This window comes from Aotus nancymaae, unplaced genomic scaffold, assembly GCF_030222135.1.
Source record: "Aotus nancymaae isolate 86718 unplaced genomic scaffold, 86718_ANA_hifiasm-v0.15.2.pri h1tg000059l, whole genome shotgun sequence".
Taxonomy (NCBI): Eukaryota; Metazoa; Chordata; class Mammalia; order Primates; family Aotidae; genus Aotus; species Aotus nancymaae.
This window is the reverse complement of record NW_026988473.1, coordinates 57654610-57677023: the sequence shown is the minus strand read 5'-3', so window position 1 is coordinate 57677023 and position 22414 is coordinate 57654610. Positions and strand designations below refer to the sequence as shown.

Below are 22414 nucleotides of genomic sequence, written 5' to 3'. Positions count from 1 at the left end.
CAACCTCCGTCTCCCAGGTTCAAGTGATTTCTCCTGCCTCAGCCTCCCAAGTACCTGGGATTACAAGAGCCCACCACCACATCTGGCTAATTTTTGTATTTTTTGGTAGTGATGGGTTTTCACCATGTTGTCCAGGCTGGTCTTGAACTCCTGACCTCAGGTGATCCTCCCACCTCGGCTTCCCAACGTATTGGGGTTACAGGGGTAAGCCACCATGCCCAACCCCAAATTATATTTATAATAATTTTTCTTTAAGGTAACATTTGTCAGCTGCTTTGAAATTACCATCTTTCTTGGTAATCTTTGCCAGACTATCATCTCTCAGCTGCTCACGTTTAAGAGAAACAGAGCTTGTTCATTCCACTGAAATGACTTTCAAATGGGTAAAAGACTTAATTTTTCTTATCATCTTTATATTTTGACCTTTTATAAGCATGACATGAAATCCCGAAGACATAAAGGGAAAGATTGATAAGTTTGAATACATAAAGAGCATATTCACCTATTAGATCGACCACGATTCAGAAGATTTAAATGCTCAGTAATGTTAAGAGGTTGAATAAATAAGAACTCTCATGCTCTGAAAATGTATATACAATTTTAGGGAGAAACAGTTGGATTATATTAAACTTTAAAATAATGTTATCGACCCAATATCTCACAGATGGTCCCACAGAAATGTGAAAAGGTGACCATACTGTTTTGCAACATTATTTGTAATACGAAAAAATAAAAATCAATCTAGATGTCCAACAGTAGTAGATTGAAGATATAAATAGTATAAAATGCTCTTTATACCATTTATATATACTATTTAGTATTTAAATATTAGTATTTAGTATTTGAATATTTAAATAGCATACTATTTATATACTATTTATATATTTAAATAGTATTTTATACTATTTTATATCTTTGTAGCCATTAAAAAGAATGAGAGGAATTTATTGATGTTTTAACATATATCTAACACATGAAGCTTAGGAAAACAGTTGATCAGTGTTTATAACACAGTATCTTTTCTACTTAAAGAAAGATGGTAGGCCAGGCAAGATGGCTCATGCCTGTAGTCCCAGCACTTTGGGAGGCTGAGGTGGGCAGATCACTTGAGGTCAGGAGTTTGGGACCAGCCTGGCCAACATGGTTAAATGCCATCTCTACTAAAAATACAAAAATTAGCTGGGCATGGTGGCATGCGCTTGTAATCCCAGCTACTTGGGAGGCTATGGCAGGAGAATTGCTTGAACCTGGGAGGCGGAGGTTGCAGTGAGCTGAGATTGTGTCAAGATCACACTACCACACTCCAGCCTGGGTGACAGAGTAAGACTCTGTCTCAGAAAATAAAAAAAGACGGTAGTGATATATTTGTTTGCTCTATTAGAAAAAATCTGAATAAGAATACAGGAAACTTAACTGTGGTTCTTTTGGGGAAGGGACTGGGATTGTGGACGATTTTATTGATTCATCTTTGAAAAATTGATTGCTTTTATAGTCAGAAGAATATATTTTAATCAAAACAAAAAATTCAAAGTTAAATATCTTTATTAACTTTCTTTGAGAGTGAATAAAAGACTTAAGTTTTAGAAGTTTTGATACTACCCTTAGATACTATGATTTAGTGAGCCTGGAGTAGGGCCCACGAATCTATATTTTGAAGAATCTTCCTAGGTGCATCTGAGACAGTCAGACCACAATTAGGACCATTACTGTAGCTAACCTCCAACTATTTTATTAGGACCATCTTAGTGGATATGATCAGGAGTCTAAAACCAGTAGGGATTTCTGTCCTGAATCCTCCATGCATAGGCTTTATAGACTAGTGAGCACTCATTCAAGAAATATTTGTTGGTATCACTTATGTTCCAGATGCATCTGCACTAGCATACAGTAGTGAACACAAAAGACAAATTTTCAAGGAACTTTTATCACAGAGAGCAATCCAGAGAATAAATAAGTCAATAAAATATGTAATATGTTAGATAGTGATAGATGCTAACAGAGAAAAATGAAGCAGGGAAAGGGGACATGAAATGCTAAGGAAGGATTTGAAATTTTAGATACGTTGGCAATGGAAGACCTCAATGAGAAGGTGACTGGTGACTTTATGAAGAGGGGGAAATTAGCTATGTAACTATCTTGAGGGGGGAAAGGTTGTAGGCAAAGGGCTCAGAAAATGAAAAAAATCTCTGAGTCAGTGTATTAGGGTTCTCGAGAGGGAAAGGCCTAATAGGATAGATGTATATACGAAAGAGAATTTTTTAAGGAGTATTGACTCACACAAACACAAGGTAAAGTACCACAATAGGCCATCTGCAAGCTGAGGGACAAGGCAGCCAGTTCGAGTCCCCAGACCTCAAAAGTAGGGAAGCCGACAGTGCAACCTTCAGTCTGTGGCCGAAGGCCCAAGAGTCCCTGGCAAACAACTGGTGTAAGTCCAAGAGTCCAAAAGCTGAAGAACTTGGAGTCTAATGTTCGAGGGCAGGAAGCATCCAGCACAGGAGAAAGATGAAGTCTAGAAGACTCAGCCAGTCTAGTCCTTCCACTTCTGCCTGCTTTATTCTAGCTGCTCTGGCAGCTGATTAGATTTTACCCATCCAGATTGAAGGTGAGTCTGCCTCTCTCAGTCCACTGACTCAAATGTTAATCTTTGGCAACACCTTCACAGACACACCCGGGAATAATACTTTGCATCCTCCAGTCCAATCAAGTTGACACTCAGCATTAGCCATCACAGTCAGTAATACACTTAGCTGATTCAAGGAACAGCAGAGACTTATATAACTGGATAAAGGATGATGGGGCCGGGCGCAGTAACTCACGCCTGTAATCCCAGCACTTTGGGAGGCTGAGGTGGGTGGATCACAAGGTCAGGAGTCTGAGACCAGCCTGACCAACATGGCGAAACCTCGTCTCTACTAAAAATACAAAAATTAGTCAGGCGTGGTGGTGCACACCTGTAATCCCAGCTGCTTAGGAGACTGAGGCAGGAGAATCACTTGAACCCAGGAGGCGGAGGTTGCAGTGAGCTGAGATTGTGCCATTGCACTCCAGCCTGTGTGACAGAGCGAGACTCTGTCTCAAAAAAAAAAAAAAAAAAAAAAAGATAGAAAGTAGTAGGCAATAAGGCAAACAAACAAACAAATAAACAGATCAAATGAAGGCCAGATCACATACAGCAAAGTAAGGGTTCACTCTTAATGATATTAGAGAGTTTGAGTAGAGGAGTAACTTTGTGGATCACTGTTTGTTCTATTGAAATGAAAAGGGTAGGGCAGGCATGGTGGCTCACACCTGTAGTCCCAGCACTTTGGGAAGCCGAGGCAGGTGGATCACTTGAGGTTAGGAGTTCAAGACCAGCCTGGCCAACATGGTGAAACCCCATCTCTGCTAAAAATACAAAAATTAGTCGGGCATGGTGGTGTGTGCCTGTAATTCCAGCTACTCAGGAGGCCGAGGCAGAATTGCTTGAACCCAGAAGGTAGAGGTTGCTGTGAGCTGAGATCGTGCCACTCTACTCCAGCCTGGCCATTAGTGAGACTCTGTCTCAAAAAAAAAAAAAAAAAAAAAGGCTAATCCAGTCTGTCATCCAATCAAGAAATTAGGACCTGGACTAAGACATTGATAGCTTATACAGTGATAAGTGGTTAAATTCAGATATATTTTGAAGATAGAGCTATCAGGGTATACTTATGCAATGGATGGAATACATACTGATGCGTGGAATGTGGGGTGTGAATGAAGGAGTAGTCGGGGTTGATACCTAGATTTTTGGCCTGAGTAACTGTCATTAACTGAGTAAGAGCGACTGTCTAAAGAGCTGTTTTGGGAGAGAACATGACCTGAGTTTTGGTCTTGTTAAGTGTAGAATAGCCATTAGAAATCTTAGTCAAGATGTCAGATAGGCAGTTGGATTGTCTGGGATTCAGAGCAACTGTCCAGGCTAGATACATAAGTTTGGGAGTCATCAGCATATAGATGGTATTTAAAACCATAAGACTGTATGGGATCAACAAGGTAGTAATTGTAGATAGAGAAGAACACCAAGGAGTACATTTTAGGGCATTCTTTTTTTTTTTTTTTTTTGGAGACATAGTCTTGCTCTGTTGCCAGGCTGGAGTCCAGTGGTGCTATCTTGACTCACTGCAACCTCCGCCTCTCGGGTTCAAGCGATTCTTCTGCCTCAGCCTCCCAAGTAGCTGGGACTACAGGTGTGCGCTACCACACCCAGCAAATTTTTTTGTATTTTTAGTAGAGACAGGATTTTACCATTTTGGCCAGGATGGTCTCGATCTCTTGACCTTGTGATCCACCTACCTCAGCCTCCCAAAGTGCTGGGATTACAGGTGTGAGGCACCGTGCCTGACCATTTTAGGGCATTCTTTATTTAAAACAAGGTGTTTCAATCTTGGCACTGTTGACATTTTGGGCCAGATAATTCTTTATTGTAATGAATTGTCCTGTGCATTTTAGGATATTTAGCAATATCCTTGGCTTCTACCCAGTAGATTCCGGTAGCACACACATAATCAGGTTGTGACAACCAACCTTTCTCCCAAAATTACCCCTGGTTAAGATCCACTGACTGAGGAGTTAAGAAAATGAAGAGGAACTCGTGAAATAAATAAGAAATAAATAAATAAGAACACTGTATCCTCCTGGTTTTCCTCCTACTTCTGTGGCCAGAAGTAGGAGGAAAACCAGGAGGATACAGTGTTCTGAAAGCCAACTCAAAATAAATGTTCTAAGGAGAAGACAGTTATTAACTATGCCAAATGCCCTTTAAGGTCAAACCAAATGAAGACTGAGAATTAATCATTGGATTTAGAAGTTTGGAGGTTACTAATGTTGACAAGTAGTCACACTGAAGTGGTGGGGTTGAAAATCTCACTATAGTGAGTTCAAGACAGAATGCTCCCTCACATCTGAAGTTATAAGATAAGATGAACAAGATGACCCTATGTATATTAATAATAGTAAAAGAAAAATCTGGCCAGCGTGGTGGCTCACACCTGTAATCCCAGAATTTTGGGAAGCCTAGGCAGGTGGATCACTTGAGGCCAGGAGTTCGAGACCAGCCTGGCCAACATGGCGAAACCCTGTCTCTACTGAAAATACAAAAATTTGTCAGACTGGGTGGCACATGTCTATAATCCCAGCTACTTGGTTGACTGAGGCATGAGAATCACTGGATCCCAGGAGGTGGAGGTCAGTGAACTGAGATCCTGTCACTGCACTCCAGCCTGGGTGACAGAGTGAGACTCTGTCTCAAAACAAAAACAAAAACATAAAGCCTCTATAATTAAAGCAATGTGGTCTTGGTGCACAAACAGTTACGGAAAAGTAGAATAGAGTAGAAATACTAGAAACAGACTCAGTTTCATATGGAAAATAAGTTTCAAAGTGGTACCTCAAATCACTGGAGAAAATGAACTAGGTAATAAATTGATTGGAGTAACTGGTATAGAAAAAGTATAGAAAAAGATAAAATTGGATCAAGTTCTCATATTACACTAGGACAAGTTCTAAAGGGATTAGAGATTTAATTGTGAAAATAAAATAAGGACTAACTGAATTTGGTTCCTTTTTCTTTTTTTCTTTCAGACGGAGTTTCACTCTTGTTGCCCAGGCTGGAGTGCAGTGGAGGGATCTTGCCTCACTGCAACCTCCCAGGTGCAAGCAATTCTCCTGCTTCAGCTTCTGAGTAGCTGGGATTACAGGTGTGCACCACTGCACCTGGCTAATTTTTTGTGTCTTTAGTAGAATTGGGGTTTCACTATGTTGGTCAGGCTGGTTTCAAACTCCTGACCTCAGATGATCCGCCCACTTTGGCCTCCCAACATGTTGAGACTACAGGTGTGAGCCACTGCGCCTGGCCTGAATTCTGGTTCTTAATGATACTAATCCTATGACACAAAACAAGAGAAAATGTTAATAAGTTTGATTACATAAAACATTATAAACAAAGCGAATGGCAAACTACAGAAAGGTGTTTGTCAATCATATCAAAAATTGCTAATATCCCAAATATATAAAAAGCTTCTTTCCTGCTGAGCAGTCTAGGGAGGGAGAAAGAATGAGTCCAATCTGCAAAGAGCAGGTATTTCCATTGGGTGACAGACTTAAATCTCCTCTGGAAACTACCCTGAAAATGCAATGGTTGGTGTAGCTTTTGGGAATTCACCCTGAGGAAGTAAGGACTGATTGTAGAATAATCAGTATTCTCCCCAGACTTTCTGGAACAATAAATTTAAAATAAAAAAGAAAAAAGCTTCTAAAAATAGAGAAGGCAAAAGACAAATAGCACTATAGAAAAAATGACTAGAAATATGAACAGTTCATGGAGAAAGTAATATAGCTCTTAACTATCTGAAAAGAAGCTCAATCTTGCTCTTAGTGAAGTACAAATTGAAACTACACTGAGAAATATTTTTGCCTCAGATTCAAACTGCCAGAATTTCAAGTTTGTTGAAATCCTCTGCTAGCAAGGCTGCAAGGAAAACAGGTACTTTCATAAATTGCTGAGGCAATGCAGTTGTCAGTGTAGGAGAGAGAGTTGATTTTTGGCAATATCTAACATAGACATTTAGCCTTTGACCTGGAAATCCCACTTCTAGGAATCTCCTCAAGATACATTGGTAGGAATACAAAAAGACAGGCTGGGCACAGTGGCTCATGCCTGTAATCCTAGCACTTTGGGAGGCTGAGGTGGGTGGATCACAAGGTCAGGAGTTTGAGACCAGCCCGGCCAATATGGTGAAACCCCGTCTCTACTAAAAATACAAAAGTTAGCCAGACATGGTGGCAGATGCCTGTAGTCCCAGCTACTCGGGAGGCTGAGGCAGGAGAATTGCTTGAACCCCGGAGGTAGAGGTTTCAGTGAGCCGAGATTGCACCATTGCACGCCAACCTAGGCAACAGAGCGAAACTCCGTCTAAAAAAAAATGACATATATACAAGTCTATTTGCTATAGCGCTATTTGTAATTTCTAGCAATATTTGTAATGTCTAAAGACTATAAACAACCCAGGTGCCCACAAAAGGGAAGTGGTTTGACAAACTTACAAACATCCTTTTATTTTTATTTATCTATTTTTTTCCATTTCACCCAAAGTAGAAACAAACATCCTTTTAAAGGAGTACTAGACAGGTATAAAAAGGAATGAAGAATGTATATTACTGTGGAGTGAATCTTAAGGATATATGACTAAGTGAAAAAATGCAAAGTGAAGTAGTATGTAACATATGGTATAGTTTACTTAAGAGAGAAATACAGATGTATATACACATTACTCAAAACAAAATGAGGACCCTACTGGGCTGCCATCCCAGCTGGACTGCTGCCGTGGAGCTCAGCATCAAATACCTCCAGAAGCTGCAGCAGGGCCTGGAGGCAGAGCATGGTAGAGGTAGAGGATACAACCCTCACACCACTGTGCTGTATGTTCATCTTGCAAGTCCTGGTTGTGCCCGCAGAGTTTGAAGGGAAACAGCTGCTTCAGAGATACCAGCTGGTAAATGCATGCCTAGCAGAAGTGCTCTCCTGTGCATGTATGCCTTTGAGCAGAAAACCTTTGAGTCTCGATTAGTGCACCCATGAGTGACTGAAAGGAGGGACTGGGACCTGTATAGTCAATGAACTATAAATCAGGACCTAAAAGGAAAGATAAATTATAAGTTTAAATAAATTAGGCTGGCCATGGTGGCTTACACCTCTGTTCCCAAAAGAGGCCAAAGCAGGAGGATCATTTGAGGCCAGGAGTTTGAGGTTATGGTGAGCTACAATCCTGCCCTGCACTCATATGTATAACAGAACAAGACCCTGTCTCAAAAAAAAATTAACTTTTTTTTTTTGAGACTGAGTCTTGCTCTGTCGCCCAGGCTGGAGTGAATGGCGTGATCTTGGCTCACTGCAACCTCCGCCTCCTGGTTCAAGTGATTCTCCTGCTTCAGCCTCCTGAGTAGCTGAGTCTGTAGGGATGCACCACCATGCCCAGCTAATTTTCATATTTTTAGTGGAGTTAGGGTTTCACCATGTTGGCCAGGCTGGTCTCGAACTCCTTACTGCAAATGATCCACCTGTCTCACCTTCCCAAAGTGCTGGGATTACAGGCGTGAGCCACCACAGCCAGCCAGATCTTTACTGTTCGTAGTAAACATGTTGGTGATGATGTTGGGTATTCTCATTTCAAAATGATTTTGTGTATTCTGCATAAAATAATGAATACTTTGCTTAATAATTGTCTTTGGGAACTGAGATTTTGGAAATGGGAGATGGAAATACAGATATAAGATTAATAAAGTTAAATATAAATAACAAATATAAGCATGAATTCATTACTTTTTTTGTTTTTTGAAACAGAGTCTTGCCCTATCGCTAGGCTGGAGTGCAGTGGCGCGATCCCAGCTCACTGCAACTTCTATTTTCCGGTTTCAAGCAATTCTCCTGCCTCAGCCTCCCCAGTAGCTGGGATTACAGACACCTGCCACCACGCTCAGCTAATATTTTGTATTTTTAGTAGAGATGGGGTTTCACCATGTTGGCCAGGATGATCTCGATCTCTTTCTTTTTTCTTTTTTTTTGAGACGGAGTTTCGCTCTTGTTACCCAGGCTGGAGTGCAATGGTGCGATCTCGGCTCACCGCAACCTCCGCCTCCCGGGTTCAAGCAATTCTCCTGTCTCAGCCTCCTGAGTAGCTGGGATTACAGGCACGCGCCACCGTGCCCAGCTAATTTTTTGTATTTTTAGTAGTCGATCTCTTGACCTTGTGATCCGCCTGCCTCGGCCTTCCAAAGTGCTGGGATTAGAGGCGTGAGCCACCACACCTGGCCTTATTACATTTTTTAGCATTTGAAATTTTAAAATATTTTCTAGCTCTATCTACTGAATAGACTTAAACCAGGAGGAATGAGCCCACATTACTGTATGTAAATACCATTTCTCTCCAAAGGAACCAGGGCTACTTGGAGAAATGACAAGTTTGGCATCTGGGCCAGAAAATGTAAACAGTGGGCCTGGAACATCATGTATCACAAATCAAGGAAGACCATTGGGGTTATATCAGATTCAGGAGAGCCAACTCAAAGAAGCTCTACTGGTCAAATTGTAGGAAAATTTGAAAATCAGTAATTACTGTAAAATTTGTTTAAATCCATGAGTTATAATAATAGGGAGAAAACTCATTGTTCACCTTTGGAAGATGCCAGAGACTGACTTGAGCATTTATTCTCCTTTCCTCTCCCTCCCTCTGTCACTCCCTTCCTCCTTGTTCTGAGTACCTCAGGATAACCAAATAATTGAGAAAGTTTCTTTTCAAAGAAGTATGTAATTTGCTATAGAGGACATCGGAATAATTGCCAGTAAAGGACATCATTGGGATAATGTCCTGTAGGTTCAATGATGGTATGATATTGATGTTAATTTCCAAATTTAATAATTGTACTGTGGTTGTATAAGAGAATGTCTTTGTTTTTAGGAAATCCACACTGCTGAAAAATTTAGGGCTAAAGGTCTGCAGATGGGCAGTTTACTCTCAAATGGTTTTTTAAAAGTGTCTTAGAAAATTTATATACACAGAATGAGAAGATAAAACAAGCAAATGTAAAATCTTAACAGTTGGAGTGTTATGTAAGAGAACGTTCTTGTTTTTAGGGAGGGGAGAATTCTAGAATAATTTCTTGTAGACAAGAAGGGAATGGGATCTAATACATAGGTGTAAGTTTTGAGAATAAGGACAATTCTTCTGTAGTATTAGGACTAGAGGTACAATATAAGGGCACACATGCAGGTAGATGGGAGCTTGTGGAAATTCTTTTCCGTTGCCCAGGTTTCTGTGTTGTAGGAAGCAGGGTTTGTCAACTGATAATTTATCTAATTAGAACATTTGTATATTTATGGAATTAGTATCTGCCAGCTTAGGCATTAGGGATACCAATATAAATGAGATAATCTTGCACTTGAAGAGCTCACAATTTGAGACACAGTGCTAATTGTAATGCATCACAAAATACCTTGTAAAAGAAATATTAAAGTACTAATATTTTGTATCTAGAGGCTTTAACATATATGTCTTTGACTCACTCCACTTACAGAAATCCACAAAATTGGCCAGGCACAGTGGCTCATGCCTGTAATCCCAGCACTTTGGGAGGCCGAGGTGGGTGGATCACCTGAGGTCAGGAGTTTGAGACCAGCCTGGCCAACATGGTGAAACCCCATCTCTACTCAAAATACAAAAATTAGCCAGGCGTGGTAGTGGGCTCCTGGAATCCCAGCTACTCGGGAGGCTGAGGCAGGAGAATTACTTGAGCCCCCCAGGTGGTGGAAGTTGCAGTGAGCCAAGATCGCACCATTGCACTCCAGCCTGGGCGACGAGCAAAACTCCGTCTCAAAAAAAAGAAATCCACAAAATCTAACCTAAGAAAATGATTTGCATTACATAAAATATTAAGCACAGAGATATTAAGGGCAACAATTTTTATAGTAGTATGAAATTCAAAACAAATTGCATTCTAATAGTTTGGGAATGGTTACGTAAATTATAGGAGCAAGTTGACAAAAATTAGCTATAAAAATTATTTTACACAAAGGTTTGAATTATAAGGCTAAAAGCCTATGGTCTAATATTAAGGGAAAGAGGCAAACTATTAAGTGTTTTTGTTTTGTTTTGTTTTTAGGTTTTTCTTTTTTTGAGACAGGGTCTGTTGCCCAGGCTGGAGTGTGGTGATGTGGTAACCTGATAATGGCTCACTGCAGCCTCAACATCCTGGGCTCAAGCAACGCTCAAGCTATTAAGTTTTTAAAAGTAAAAAAATTACAGGGTGATCCCTGTCAAGTAAAAGCAAATCGGTAACAAAAAAAAAAATAAAAAATGTTAAGTGTATACACACAGAAACACACAAATTTTAAGTGTGTTGCATATTAATGAATTTTCAAACTAATCTGACCTGTATAACCAGTCCTTATATCAAGGAAAGTTATTTTCAGAGCTTTCTTCATAATCTTTATCGTACTGTATCGTGTCTCAAAAGTAAGAAGTTTGTTTTTTTTACAGGCAAGTGTCAATTGAGGAGGGAGAAAGGAAAGCCAAAGAGCTGAATGTTATGTTTATTGAAACTAGTGCAAAAGCAGGATACAATGTAAAGCAGGTAAGTTGGGTTCAGGTCACCAAATTGAAAAAACATGAAATAATTGGTGAGTATTCTATTCTCTGGTGTACGGTTTTCTTCCACCTGGCAAGAGCAGGCCTTACAAACCAGCAGTATATTTTCAAGCAGTGAAAAATATAAATATGGCATAGTTTTTGGAAAAAGAGAAAAGACTTGACAAACTTCAGATTGTGCACAGAAATATTGCAAAGTTGTAAATCTGCCATACTCTCACTACATTCCTACTTTATTGCTTTAAAGGTACATTTTCTGTTTTTCTTTCTTTTTTTTTTTTGAAATGGAGTTTCGGTCTTGTTGCCCAGGCTAGAGTGCAATGGCGCGATCTTGGCTCATTGCAACCTCCGAATCCTCAGTTCAAGTGATTCTCCTGTCTCAGCCTTCTAAGTAGCTGGGATTACAGGCATGCATCACCATGCCCAGCTAATTTTGTATTTTTAGTAGAGACGGGGTTTCTCCATGTTGGTTAGACTGGTTTCGAACTCCCGACCTCAGGTGATCTGCCCGCCTCAACCTCCCAAAGTGCTGGGATTACACTGTGAGCCACCGCGCCTGCCAGTAAATTTTCTTTACTTCAGAATTTGTTGCCAAGACTGAGATAAATGAAAGCAAATATTTGTTGTCATTAATGGTGTTCTGCTTCATGTTGTAAAAGTAAATTCTGGTTACTTTATCCTTAATAAACTGCTAGTGTTTGAACAATGTTTACAACAGGTGTTTTTGGGGAAGGCAGGAAAATATAGGGAGATGTCACATTATCAATCCATTTTCTACAAGATAGGTCAGCCAGAGATTCACTTGCTTAATTCTTCAAGGCTATATATCATAGAGTAGTGTTCCCAGATTTATGAGATTTATAGACCAATAATTTTCTTAATTGAGGGTGATCAACCGAGGGTAAAAGTAACATACTTTAAATAATTAAAGCTTTATGAAAAAATCTTTTTATTTTTATTTTTTACTTTATATCCCTCCATGCCTTGAACCATTATGTAAGTAATATCGAATGTTCACTAATTCTTTCCTCATTAACATTGTTTCATGGTTCCAAATTTTTGCTCATGCTTTTGTTCCCTTTGCTTATAATGTTCATTTTTTTTCCTTTCCTAATTGTATTCCTTATAAGTTTCAGTTTAGATGTCAGCTCTTCATCAGCATTTTCTCTGACATTCCCATCCTACCTCCTGTCTATGACACCCGATTCTCTTCTGTGTTTTCACAGACCTGATCTCAGCAAAAACAGTATCATTACTTACCACAGTATATTGAAAATCTCTCTCTCTTTCTTTCTTTCTCTCTCTCATCAGAATTACATATTCCCAGAACCTAGCAATGTGTATGGAATGTAGTAAATGATAAGTAACTGAACCCATAGAAGCCACAGACAGTTAAATAATTTGTGTAATACCATTATATTAGCCATATGCCACTATTCTAAGACAAAGCAGTGGGTAGCTTCATCTGGGTTGCTCTTTTCTATTTCTTATATGTTTTTTCTCTTATATTTATTTATTTTTTTGTTTGAGACAGGGTCTCTCTCTGTCACCCAGGCTGAGTGCAGTGGTGCAATCTTGGCTTACTGCAACCTCTGCCTCCAGGGTTCAAGGGATTCTCATGCCTCACATTTCCCAGTAGCTGGGATTACAGGTATGCTCTACCATGCCCGGCTAATTTTTGTACTTTTAATACACACAGGGTTCTACCGTGTTGGCCAGGCTTGTCTCAAACTCCTGACCTCAAGTGTTCTGCATGCCTCAGCCTCCCAGAGTGTTGGGATTACTGGTGTGAGCCACCATACCCAGCTGGCTTTCTCTTTTACAGACATTTTGATAAGAGTGTGAGCTAATTGCTTGTATATCCTGCTACAAGCTATCCTTTTCTTGGTTAATAGATAAAGAAGACATTGCTATAGCCCCCAGCCATGACCCTAAGTGGCCTCATAGGTTTAGAAGCTCTAGAATTATCAGATAGCGTATAGTGAACACTACTGATGTCTAGTATCTTCATAATGTTTGATTCCTTCCAATTTTATTTTTATTTTTTTAATTTTATTTTTGAGACAGTCTCACTTTGTTGCCCTGGCTGGAGTACAGTGGTGCCATCTTGGCTCACTGCAACCTCTGCCTCCTGGGTTCAAGCAGTTCTCCTGCCTCAGCCTCCTGAGTAGCTAGGACTACAGGCACACTATGCCCGGCTAATTTTTTGTATTTTAGTAGAGATGGGATTTCTCTGTGTTGCCCAGGCTGGTTTCGAACTTCTGAGCTCAGGCAATCCATCTGCCTTGGCCTCCCAAAGTGCTAGGATTACAGGCGTGAGCCACAGTGCCCGGCTATTTTTATTTTTTTGAGATGGGTTTTTGCTCTGTTGCCCAGACTGGAGTGCAGTGGCATGATCACAGCTCACTGCAGCCTTGACCTCTCAGGCGTGAGTGATTCTCCCACCTTATTCTCCAGAATAGCTGGGACTACAAGCACACACCATCATGCTCAGCTAATTTTTAAGTCCCCCCCCCCCCCCCCGGAGAATAGATTCTTGCCATGTTGCCCAGCTAACCTTGAACTCCTAGACTCAGGTGATCCTCCCACCTTGGCCTCCCAAGGTATCAGGATTATAGGTGTGAACCCCTCTGCCTGGCTGATTTTTAGTAAATTTATCTGATGTTAGAACATTTTTATTTCTAGGTATATATTTTTTTAATGAAATCTGACCCATACAGACAGATACAGCTATCTAGTGATAATGAGGAGAGATTTCTTTTGCAATCTTGTCCTGAATTCAAAACCCATTTTGTGGCTGAGTGCAGTGGCTTACACCATGTAATCCCAGCCCTTTGGGACACTAAGGTGGGAGGATCCCTTGAGTCCAGGAATTTGAGACCAGCCTCAGCAACCTAGCAAGATGCCTGTCTTTATATATAAATCCAAAAATTAGCTGAGTGTGGTGGCACAAACCTGTGGTCCCAGCTACTCATGAGGCTGAAATGGAAAGATTGCATGAGTCCAGGAGTTTGAGGTTGCAGTGAGACATGATTATGCCACTGAACTCAGCCTGGGTGACAGATTATGCTACTGAACTCAGCCTGTGATCCAACCACCTCAGTCTCCCAAAGTGCTTGGATTACAGGCGTGAGCCACTGCGCCCAGCCTAAAGACCCTGTCTCAAAAAAAACAAAGCAAAAAAACCTACCATTTGCTACTTTATTATTTTTCCTTATTTAGATTATCTATCAGAACATCTCATTTTGGTAAAGTTCCTGACGCTATTGGGACTTGATTTTATTGTCTTTTAAATATAAATGTAACAAAAATTTCTATTTCATAACTTTTTAAACTAAGTTGACTTAATTTTGTGTAGCTTCCTTGTTAACTCACAAAAACCATTGCTTGTCTTTCATTTTGTAACAGAGTGCTACAGTATTTTATTTCACTATTTATAGAGACTATGTTTTGTATGCTCATATAGTTCAGTCAAGGAAGAAAAAGTCCTGGAACCCCCAAATGAGAAAATGAAACCAAAAGAATTAAAATCTTAGGTTAATAAGCACATTTAGGCCAGGTGCGGTGGCTCATGCCTGTAATCGCAGCCCTTTGGGAGGCCAACACAGGCAGATCACCTGAGGTCAGGAGTTCTAGACCAGCCTGACTAACATGGTGAAACCTCGTCTCTACTAAAAATAAAAAAAATTAGCTGGGCGCGGTGATGGGCGCCTGTAATCCCAGCTACTCGGAGGCCGAGGCAGGAGAATCACTTGAACCTGGGAGGTGGACCGAGATCAAACCATTGCACTTGAGCCTGGGCAACAAGAGTAAAACTCCATCTCAAAGAAAAAGCACATTTAAATAATTGGTTAACATCTTCCCCTTTCAACTGGCAGTGATTGCAGTGATCTTACAGAATATATTTCTGTCATTTGGGAAAATGACTTGCTGATTTGAAGTATGAGCTAACAAACAAATTACTTTTTTATGGGTTGATTTTTGTTTGTTGAATTTTGAATTTTTGCTGTTTTTTCTTTTAAAAATTCTTTTCTTTTGTTTTTATTTTTTCCAAATAACCTTTCTATAAAAGTTTTTTTTTTTTTTGGCTGTTTTTTTTTGAGGCAGAGTCTTCCTCTGTTGCCCAGGCTGTAATGCAATGGCATGATCTCTGTTCACTGCAACCTCCCCTCCCAGTTTCAAGCAGTTCTCCTGCCTCAGCCTCTGAGTAACTTTGATTACAGAGTTACTGATTACCACCATGCCCAGCTAAGTTTTATATATATATATATATATATATTTTTTTTTTTTTTTAGCAGAGATGGGGTTTCACCATGTTGGCCAAGCTAGTCGTAAACTCCTGACCTTGTGATCCAACTGCCTTGGCTTCCCAAAGTGCTCAGATTACAGGCATGAGCCACTGCGCCCAGCCTAAAAGTTGTTTTTTTTTTTTTTTTGAGACGGAGTTTCGCTCTTGTTACCCAGGCTGGAGTGCAAGGCATGATCTCTGCTCACCGCAACCTCCGCCTCCTGGGTTCTAGCGATTCTTCTGCCTCACCTTCCTGAGTAGGTGGGATTACAAGCATGCGCCACCACACCTGGCTAATTTTGTATTTTTAATAGAGACTGGGTTTCTCCATGTTGGTCATATTGGTCTCAAACTCCTGACCTCAGGTGATCCCCTCGCCTCAGCCTCACAAAGTGCTGGGATTACAAGCATGAACCACCGCACTTGGCCAAAACAAAATTTTTAATAAAAAACTTAAATATTTAAATGGCTAGAAATGAAAGAAATGTTTAACTTTTCTCTTTTAGTTTCACTACAAATCATCCCAAAATTTAAAAAAATCATGGCCTTTGATATCATTTCATATATAAGCTATATACAAAAATTCAAATTTTCCTAAGTTAAATCTAAACAAATCTGCAAATAACTATAGTCCAACTCTTTATTCTAGACAATGCACTAAATGTAGTAGGAGTTCTGTGTGTATATTAGAAATCTAATGTTTACCCTGCCATTGGAAATTTTAATAGAAAAAGATATGATGAAAGTTTTTTATAAGACGTATTTTTAAAGACATATAGTTAACCATTGAGGCTAGGAATGTCATTTTCCCTGCCTCTGCTGTCCTTGGCAGACAGAATACCTAATATCCAGACAACAATAAAAAAGGACAGAGGTTTTAGGCCTGAGCATGATGGCTCACTCTTTGGGAGGCCAAGAAGGGAGGATCACTTGAGCCCAGGAATTCAAGCCTAGCTACTTGGAAGGTGAGGCAAGAGGACCCACTTGAGCCCAGGAGGTTAAGGCTCAGTGAGTCCTGATCGTGCCACTGCACGCTAGCCTGGGTGACAGAGCAGGACCCTGTCTCAAAAAAACCAGAAAGGACAAAGGTTTTAGAATGGTAAGTTTTCCCTAAAATGAAGATCGGAGAATAGTTTAATGGGTCTAAACTTTAATATACGTAATTGTTACCTGGAAGTTTATTTAAGATACAGGTTCTCTCCAGGCATGGTGACTCACACTGTTGTTACTATTGTGTGTTTGTCCAGCTATGTATGTTTATAAGCAGAACTATTTTTGATTTTTGCCTTGCACTCATTTTATTTGACAAAATCATGCCTTTTCACCAGAAGATACACAGAAGTCTTTCTGTATATAAGGTATATATTTATCAGTACTAAAGGTACCATGTAGTTCTACTTTTCCGTATGCAGAGATGTTTCCTAGCTTTCTGCTAATCTACTAATTGGATTCCTATTCCCCATTCCCTCATTTACTAGATTATAATGCACATCATATAATAAAAGCTTAAAAATGGGCTTTCTCCGTTGCTTTCTTTTTAAATAGTTGTGAGAGAGCTTTTGCATAATTTATTATCTGATCATAATTCAAGTGACTAGGCCATAGCACCCAAGAACCTTGACTTACAACAATTTGTTCTACCTAATAATACTACTTTGCCTTCTTATTTTAAAATGTCTTGTCCTTAACCCTGTTGCTCTTTATTTTGATTTAAACATTTGACCCTAAAGTCCTGCTTCTGCTTACAGGATATTGTTGTCATTTTTAAAATAAAACAATCAGTACTAGACTAGCATAAATGTAATATAGTAATATCTAAAATGATCATTTGTATTATATAGGATATTTAAGTAAAATGTTTTTCATTCCATTCAGTATTTCATAAAAAGACACCCTATGAAAAATAGTTTTATGCCTTATATTTCTCATTCTCATTCTCTCTCTCTCTCTCTCCCCACCCTCCGCCCACCCCTATCTCTCTTTAAATTTTTGAGACAAGGTCTTGCTCTGTCACCCAGGCTGGAGTATAGTGATGTGAACACATCTCACTGCAGCCTTGAACTCCAGAGCTCAAGCAATCCTCCTGCCTCAGCCTTTTAAGTAGCTAGGACTACAGGCACCCAGTATCATACCCAGCTAATTTTTTATTTTTCCTAGAAATGAGTCTTGTTGTGTTGCCCAGGCTGGTCTCAAACCTCAGGCCTCAAGTGAGCCATCAACCTTGGCCACCCAAAGTGTTGGGATTACAGGCATTAGCCATGGTGCCTGGCCCAAATTCTTGTTTTTAAATACAGAAGTATTACTTTGTTTTTGAAACTGGTATGGTGTTTAAATTACTGAAGAAATGATAATGATAAGGTGATTACTTTAGCTTTCGCCTGACTTTTCATCTGGGAATTAGTACATTCTTTTAGTGAAGTATTAAGTGTATGATGTCACCTTTCTTATTATATATTTTGTAATACTGAAAAATGGAAAAAGAAAAGAAAAACGTCGTTTTGTTTTGTTTTGTTTTTATTTTGAGATGGAGTTTCACTCTTGTCGCCCAGGCTTTAGTGTAGTGGCACAATCTTGGTGCACTGCAACCTCCACCTCCCGGGTTCAAGTGATTCTCCTGCCTCAGCCTCCTGAGTAGTTGGGATTACAGGCATGTACCACCATGCCCAGCTAATTTTTGTATTTTTAGTAGAGACGAGATTTCGCCATGTTGGGCAGACTGGTCTCGAACTCCTGACCTCAGGTGATCTACCCACCTCAACCTCCCAAAGTGCTGGGATTACAGGTGTGAGCACCGTGCCTGGCTGAAAAACTCCTTGATCTTAAACTTCTAAAATCATTAGTACTTATAAGAAGAAGATTTGTTTGAAAGAGAGGAGAAGACTTTGTGAGAAAGTAGTGATAGCTGATGGGCATCAGCTCTAACAGGTCAATGAAAGCTTGTATACATATTACCCGTGGAGTTACAATGACATATATGTGGGAAAATTATTTTATATTGGCTGAAATAGTATTTGTACCTTATGCATTGGTGGTGATCATATCTTTTCCACATCACTATGTCTCCCATGTCTACCACAGTTGGCTTATAGCAGGTATTAATCTTGGACTTTTATTATGTACCTTAATCCATAGGTATCAAGTGTGGTATGCTAGACCACCGTAGGTACTTTGGAAAATAAAAAGTTACATAAAATGTAGTTTCTAACTTCAAGAAACTTATGATATTGTTGGGAAGAAGAGTCACATTCTTGTGAAGACTGTGTAGTAAAGAATGGGTCATACATAATAAATGCCTAGCAAATGCTACAGACAGCAAGACACACAGTAATTATTGAGAAGCAAGACCAGGCATAGTGGCTTACAGCATTTTGGGAGGCTGAGGTGGGAAGATTGCTTGAAGGCCAAGTGTTTGAGACCAGCCTGGGCAACAGAAGGAAAACTCACCTCTATAAAATAATGAAAAATAAATAAAAATTTAAAAATTAGCGAGCTGTGGTCGGGTGTCTGTAGTCCCAGCTATTCAGAAGCCTGGGATGGGACCGTCACTTGAGCCCAGGAGTTGGAGGTTGCAGTGAGCTATTAGCATGCCACTACATTCCAGCCTGGGTGACAGAGCAAGACCCTGTTTCAAAAAAAAAAATGAAAAGGAGAGAAGCAGAATTAATGCTGGCATGAAGGCGTTTATTGAATAATTGAGTGAGGTCACATATAGTTAGAATGGTCAAGAAATGCTTTGTTTAAAAAACAGCATTATTGGCCAGGCGCGATGGTTCATGCCTGTAATCCCAGCACTTTGAGAGGCCGAGGCAGGTGGATCACCTGAGGTCAGGAATTCAAGACCAGCCTCACCAACATGGTGAAACCTTGTCTCTACTAAAAATACAAAAATTAGCCTGGTATGGTAGTGCACGCCTGAAGTCCCAGCTACTTGAGAGGCTGAGGCAGGAGCACTTGAACCCGAGAGGCGGAGGTTGCAGTAAGCTGAGATCACACCATTCCTGGCAACAGAGTGAGACTCCATCTCAAAACAACAACAGCAACAACAACAACAACAGCAGTATCTGAACTGAACTCAGTTTATTTTATTTGGATGGGTAACTGGGGATGCTTCTAAGAAGAGAAATTAACATGTATGATACAAGACCACCTAGCACACATAGTGACAATACTATGCCATGAATATTAACTTTAAAATCTTTCATTATTGCCTTCCTAGCAAGCACTTTATATATAATATCTAGGTGCTTAGATACTTGTTGAATACAAGAAGGAATCCGTGTAACAATCCTATGAATGAGCTGCTATTGTTGCTCTGATTTTAGGGAGAAAATCTGAGGCATAGAAATTATATAACTTTCCCAGAATTGCCTAAATACCATCTGCTAGAGCCACTTAATGTACCAAGTGTTTAACTTAATTCTCACAATATCCTTATGAAGTAGATAAGCATATTCATCTTATTGACATGAAACCAAAGTTTTAGAGGCCAAGTAACTTGCTTAAGATTATAACTTAAACTACAATATGAGCCCAGATCTATTTAGTTACAAAATCTGAGCTCTTCAGCCTTATATTATTCTGCCTTTCTCAAATTTAACCTCACCCCTAATTTATCCTCTTGTGCTTCATATCGTTAAAACAGTAGGACTTTAATATCACTGATTGGTCAGAAATCTATATGATGAATATGAACTGACAGATAAATTATATTGATCAGGTTCTATTCAGTCATTAATTAACTCAGATATTTGTTGATCACCTCCTGCATGCCTAGTTATGTTACAGGCACTGGGGATACAATAGTGAACAAAACACCTAACCATTCCATTATGGAGCTTACATTTTGGTATGGAGGGTTAGACAAAAAGTGAAATATAATCCTTAAGGTGATTACACATTCTATAGAGAAAATAAAGTAGGGGCCAGGCATGGTGGCTTATGCCTGTAATCCCAGCACTTTGGGAGGCTGAGGTGGACGGATCGCTTGAGGCCAAGAGTTCAAGACCATCCTGGCCAACATGTTGAAACCCCGTCTCTACTAAAAATACAAAAATTAGCCAAGTGTGGTGGTACACACCTGTAATCCTACGTATTCTAGAGGCTGAAGCACAAGAATCACTTGAACCTGGGTAGCGGAGGTTGCAGTGGGCAGAGGTTGCAGTGAGCAGAGGCTGCAGTGAGCTGAGATGATGCCACTGCACTCCAGTCTGGGAGACAGAGTGAGACTGTTTCTTTTTTTTTTTTTTTTCTTTTGAGACTCTGTTTTAAAAAAAGAAAAATAGAAAAATAAAGTAAGAAGGATAAAGAGTACTGGTGAAGAGAATGATGATATATTGATGTCTTATAAAAGGTAGCGAAAACCTGTCTGATAAGGTACATTTGAGCAAAGAACTGAAGGAACTGAGAAAGTGAGCCATTTATACATCCAGGGAAGAGCATTCCAAGCTTCAAGTGCAGTGACAAGTTCAAAGAAACTTGGCATGTTTAAGTAATAGTAAGGAAATTAGTAAGGTTGAAGTGAAGGAAAGGGCATATGATAAGAGCTCCCAAAGATAGTTCTGGAGAACAGAGGTCTAAAACCATGTAGTCAGTAGTGAGAATTTGGCATTTTATTCCCAGTGAGAGAGGAAGCCATTTTCATCAAAGATTTGACAGGATCTCACATACGATTTAAAAGTAATCAGGCCAGACATGATGGCTCATGCTTTGTAATCCCAGCACTTTGGGAAGCCAAGGTGGGAAGATTGCTTGAACCCAGGAGTTCAAGACTAGCCTGGGAAACATAGGGAGGCCATATCTCTGCAAAAAAGAGAAAAAATTGCCGGGCATGGTAGTGTGAGACTAATCCCAGGTACTCAGGAGTTTGAGGTAGGATCGGTTGAGCCTGGGAGGATGACGCTGCAGTGAGCCATGATCGTGCATGGGAGACAGAGCAAGACCTTGTCTCAAAAAAGGAAATCACTAGCTGTTCTGTAAAAAATGATCTGTGAAGAGTAACTGAAAAAATAAATACAAGTAATAATAATCTTTAAGAAATACCTTACTACCAAAATTAAGATGGAGATCTATCAAAAAGTCAAAAGCAGCTGGGTGTGGTGGCTCATGCCTGTAATCCCAGCACTTTGGGGAGGCTGAGGCTCGGGAGGATCACTGAGGTCAGGAGTTGAAGACCAGCCTGACGAACAGGGTGAAAACACGTCTTCTACTAAAAATACAAAAATTTGCTGGGCATGGTGGTGGGCACCTGTAATCCCAGCTACTCAGGAGGTTGAGGCAGGAGAATTGCTTGAACCCAGGAGGTGGAGGTTGCAGTGAGCTAAGATCATGCCACTGCACTCCAGCCTGGACGACAAGAATGAAAATCCATCTCAAGAAAAATAAAAATAAAGTCAAAAGTCCACAAATAACTTAACATTCCTATGAGAATTCAGTATGTATAAAACACTCCTTACTCTTACATTTACTTTCATAATGGAATTTTTTCTGTAAGTTGGTGAAACTGATTAGTTTGCTCTTTGAACAGTGGTATTTCTGCTTATAAAATACTTAGTTAATTTAGTAAGAACTGGTAGTCATAGTGATTTTGAAGTCTCCTTCTCCAGTGTATCCCTTTACATTAAAATTCATTCCTAAAAAATTTTAGCTCTAAAATTATGGCCTAAAATATTCAACTTGAAAGTTTCTACAGAGAGCCAATATTCAGCTTGTCATCATCCCTGAACTAAGTCCTGTACTAGCCGTCACTACAACTTAAATATGCCTGTTGCCCCCTAGAAATTACAAATAAAATACCATACACCTGGAGGTCAGGGTGGAATTAATAAGTTTCTTAGGAAAAGAAACTTACACCAAGGAGGCCTAGAATGTCTTCTAGAAAGTGGGTACTCAGTAAATATGAGGATTTTTTTTTTTAAGTATTACAAACTGTACTAGCCTCATACTTAGTCATCGGTGATTCCTAATATAG

At 39.8% G+C, this 22414-nt stretch overlaps 1 protein-coding gene across 4 annotated transcripts in view; it reads left to right on the top strand.

Moving 5' to 3' along the window:
• The window catches only part of RAB6A (RAB6A, member RAS oncogene family), an 84951-nt gene that overhangs the window by 52029 nt on the left and 10508 nt on the right, over nucleotides 1-22414 (top strand). For all 4 annotated transcript variants that reach the window (XM_021675077.2, XM_021675078.2, XM_064365278.1 and 1 more), the window contains exon 6: nucleotides 11052-11145. In XM_021675077.2, coding sequence (XP_021530752.1) covers nucleotides 11052-11145 — 94 coding nt within the window. The remainder of the gene's footprint in view (nucleotides 1-11051; nucleotides 11146-22414) is intronic.